The sequence below is a fragment of the Echinops telfairi genome, unplaced genomic scaffold, assembly GCF_000313985.2.
Source record: "Echinops telfairi isolate 266 unplaced genomic scaffold, ASM31398v2 ScPeMD7_7420;HRSCAF=8458, whole genome shotgun sequence".
Classification (NCBI taxonomy): Eukaryota; Metazoa; Chordata; class Mammalia; order Afrosoricida; family Tenrecidae; genus Echinops; species Echinops telfairi.
Genome location: NW_022111320.1, coordinates 6,026,278 through 6,028,445, shown reverse-complemented (window position 1 = coordinate 6,028,445; position 2,168 = coordinate 6,026,278). Strand labels below are relative to the sequence as shown.

Below are 2,168 nucleotides of genomic sequence, written 5' to 3'. Positions count from 1 at the left end.
TTTGCAAAAATGTGCCTACCCAGAAATTTGTGATCTGAGAAAATTGGCCTTGGAGTTCTTTTCAGATCTTATTTCTTTCATTGCTCATTCAATAAATATTTAACAAGGGCCTATTCTGAACTTGGCATTGTGCTCTTCTCAAGGGATACCGTGAAATCAAACCCATTCCCTGCCCTCAGGGAACGCAGTAGATGAGCTGGAGCAAACAACAGACTGATAGGACAGAGTAGGAATGCGCCTGTCGTTTCTGAGACTGTAAATCTTTATGGAAGTAGAAAGCCTCATCTTTTGCCCAAAGTGGCTGGTGGTTTCAAACGGCTGACCTTGACGGTAGCAGCCCAATCTGTACTCCACTATGCCACCAGTCACAAACTTACTGTCATGGAGTCCATTCTAACGCCTAGCCATTCTGCAGGACCAGGGTAGAACTGCTGCTGTGGGTTTCTGAGACTAACTCATCACAGGAGTAGAACGCCTCGTCTGTGCTCTGGGGAGCGGTTGGTGGTTTTGCACGGCTGACCTTGCGGATGGCAGCCTTACCCATAGCCGCTATGCCACCAGGGCACCCCTACCAGTCACAGTAGTGTTCAGTAATTCCCGGCAATGAGCAATGCGTGTGAGGGAGAAGTACTGGGTGCTCCCTAAGACACCCATGGAAGGACAAGGACAACCAAGTGATGACAAAAGGAGTGTTCCAGGCAGAGGGGTCTGTGGGGGGGTTCCTAAGGTCAGAAGACTCTTCACAGTTTCTTATTAACCTTGGGGCAAAGCCTGTTTAAAGTCTGCCTCTACACTGGAGATGCTACTCTTTGATTAAACCACCCCACTGTTGTCTCCCTTTTAAACCCGTTGGTCCCGTGCATAGGTTCGTAGCAAGTGGCGATGGTAGTTCTCTTTCCATCTGGCCCTGCTCAGTATGCTCATGGGGAGCAGGAAAGTTGTAGCAATGTTTCTGTTCCTTCGACTTCCACACCCCTGACTGGGATTTCCTTTTCCGTCTGTGTGAGTGGCTGTTTCTGGAAGTTTACATGCTGACAAGAGACTTCATCGTGCCAGATGCCTGGGGTAGGCCAACAGGCAAAATGATCATGTGTCCAAAGGAAGGGGCACAAGGAGATTGAAAGATTTCTCCTACATTTGAAGTTAGAAGCAAAGGGTTGAGTAATGTCAAGCCTCTGGGAAAAGAATATCATCACCATTTACATTTGGCCTTTCAACTTTTCAAAGGCTTCATACCCATTGCTGCTGGTTTTCATCCTTGCCACCTTCCTGATTGGCTGACGAGACCAATGTCCCCATTGTCTAGAGGAAGAGAAGTTAAAACACCCTAAGCCAGTGGCTTTCAAGTCAAGACCCCTTTGTGGGGTCGAACGACTCATTCAAAGGGGTTGCCTAAGACCATTGGAAAACAGATTTCCCTCGGTCTTAGGAACCTAGACACAGCTCCTCTATCCGTCTCCAGGCGGGTCCTCCCACATGCAGATATGCCCACAGATGAGTACTGAAGTGAAGACTTCCCCATGCTACACCATGCTTCAAGACAAAATTTCATTTATTTGTAATTAGAAATAAATATTTCACAATATACTTACATATTGTTTTTGTGATTCATCACTATAATTATGTTCAATTTATAACAATGAAAATATATCCTGCGTATCAGATATTTGCCTGGCAATTCATAACAGTAGCAAAATTAGTGATGAAGTAGCACTGAAAATAATTTGATGGTTGGAGGTCACCACACATGAGGAACTGTATGAAAGGGTCGCGGCATGAAGAAGGTGGAGAAGCACCGCCCTGAGCCCTGTGCACACTGGTAGCAGAACGGAAAGTGAAAGCCCACCTTTGTCAGCCCAAGGCCAGTTAAAAAAGCTTGGGGAGGCAATGAAGAATGTAATCAATACCATTGATCTGTGCCTATAAACACGTTGAAATGGGCGGCTGTCTTATTCTATATAAAGAGCCCTGGTGGTGCAAAGGTTAAGCACTCACTCGGCTGTGAACCAAAAGGTCGGCTGTTTGAGCCCACCAGCTGCTTGGTGGAAGAAAAGACCCGGTGATCTACTCCCAGAAGCTACAGCCGAGAACACTCTATGAGGCAGCTCTACTCGGTCACATCTGCTCCCCATGTGTTGGAAATGACTAGATAGCACACAACAACAACA

The 2,168-nt window shown here is 46.5% G+C and overlaps 1 protein-coding gene across 1 annotated transcript in view; it reads right to left on the bottom strand.

The window, feature by feature from the left end:
• Positions 1–1,299, bottom strand: part of CUNH3orf80 (chromosome unknown C3orf80 homolog) — an 8,374-nt gene extending 7,075 nt beyond the window's left edge. The window contains exon 1 of the mRNA XM_030887652.2: positions 1,237–1,299. Coding sequence (XP_030743512.1) covers positions 1,237–1,299 — 63 coding nt within the window. The remainder of the gene's footprint in view (positions 1–1,236) is intronic.
• Between the last annotated feature and the right edge of the window lie 869 nt (positions 1,300–2,168).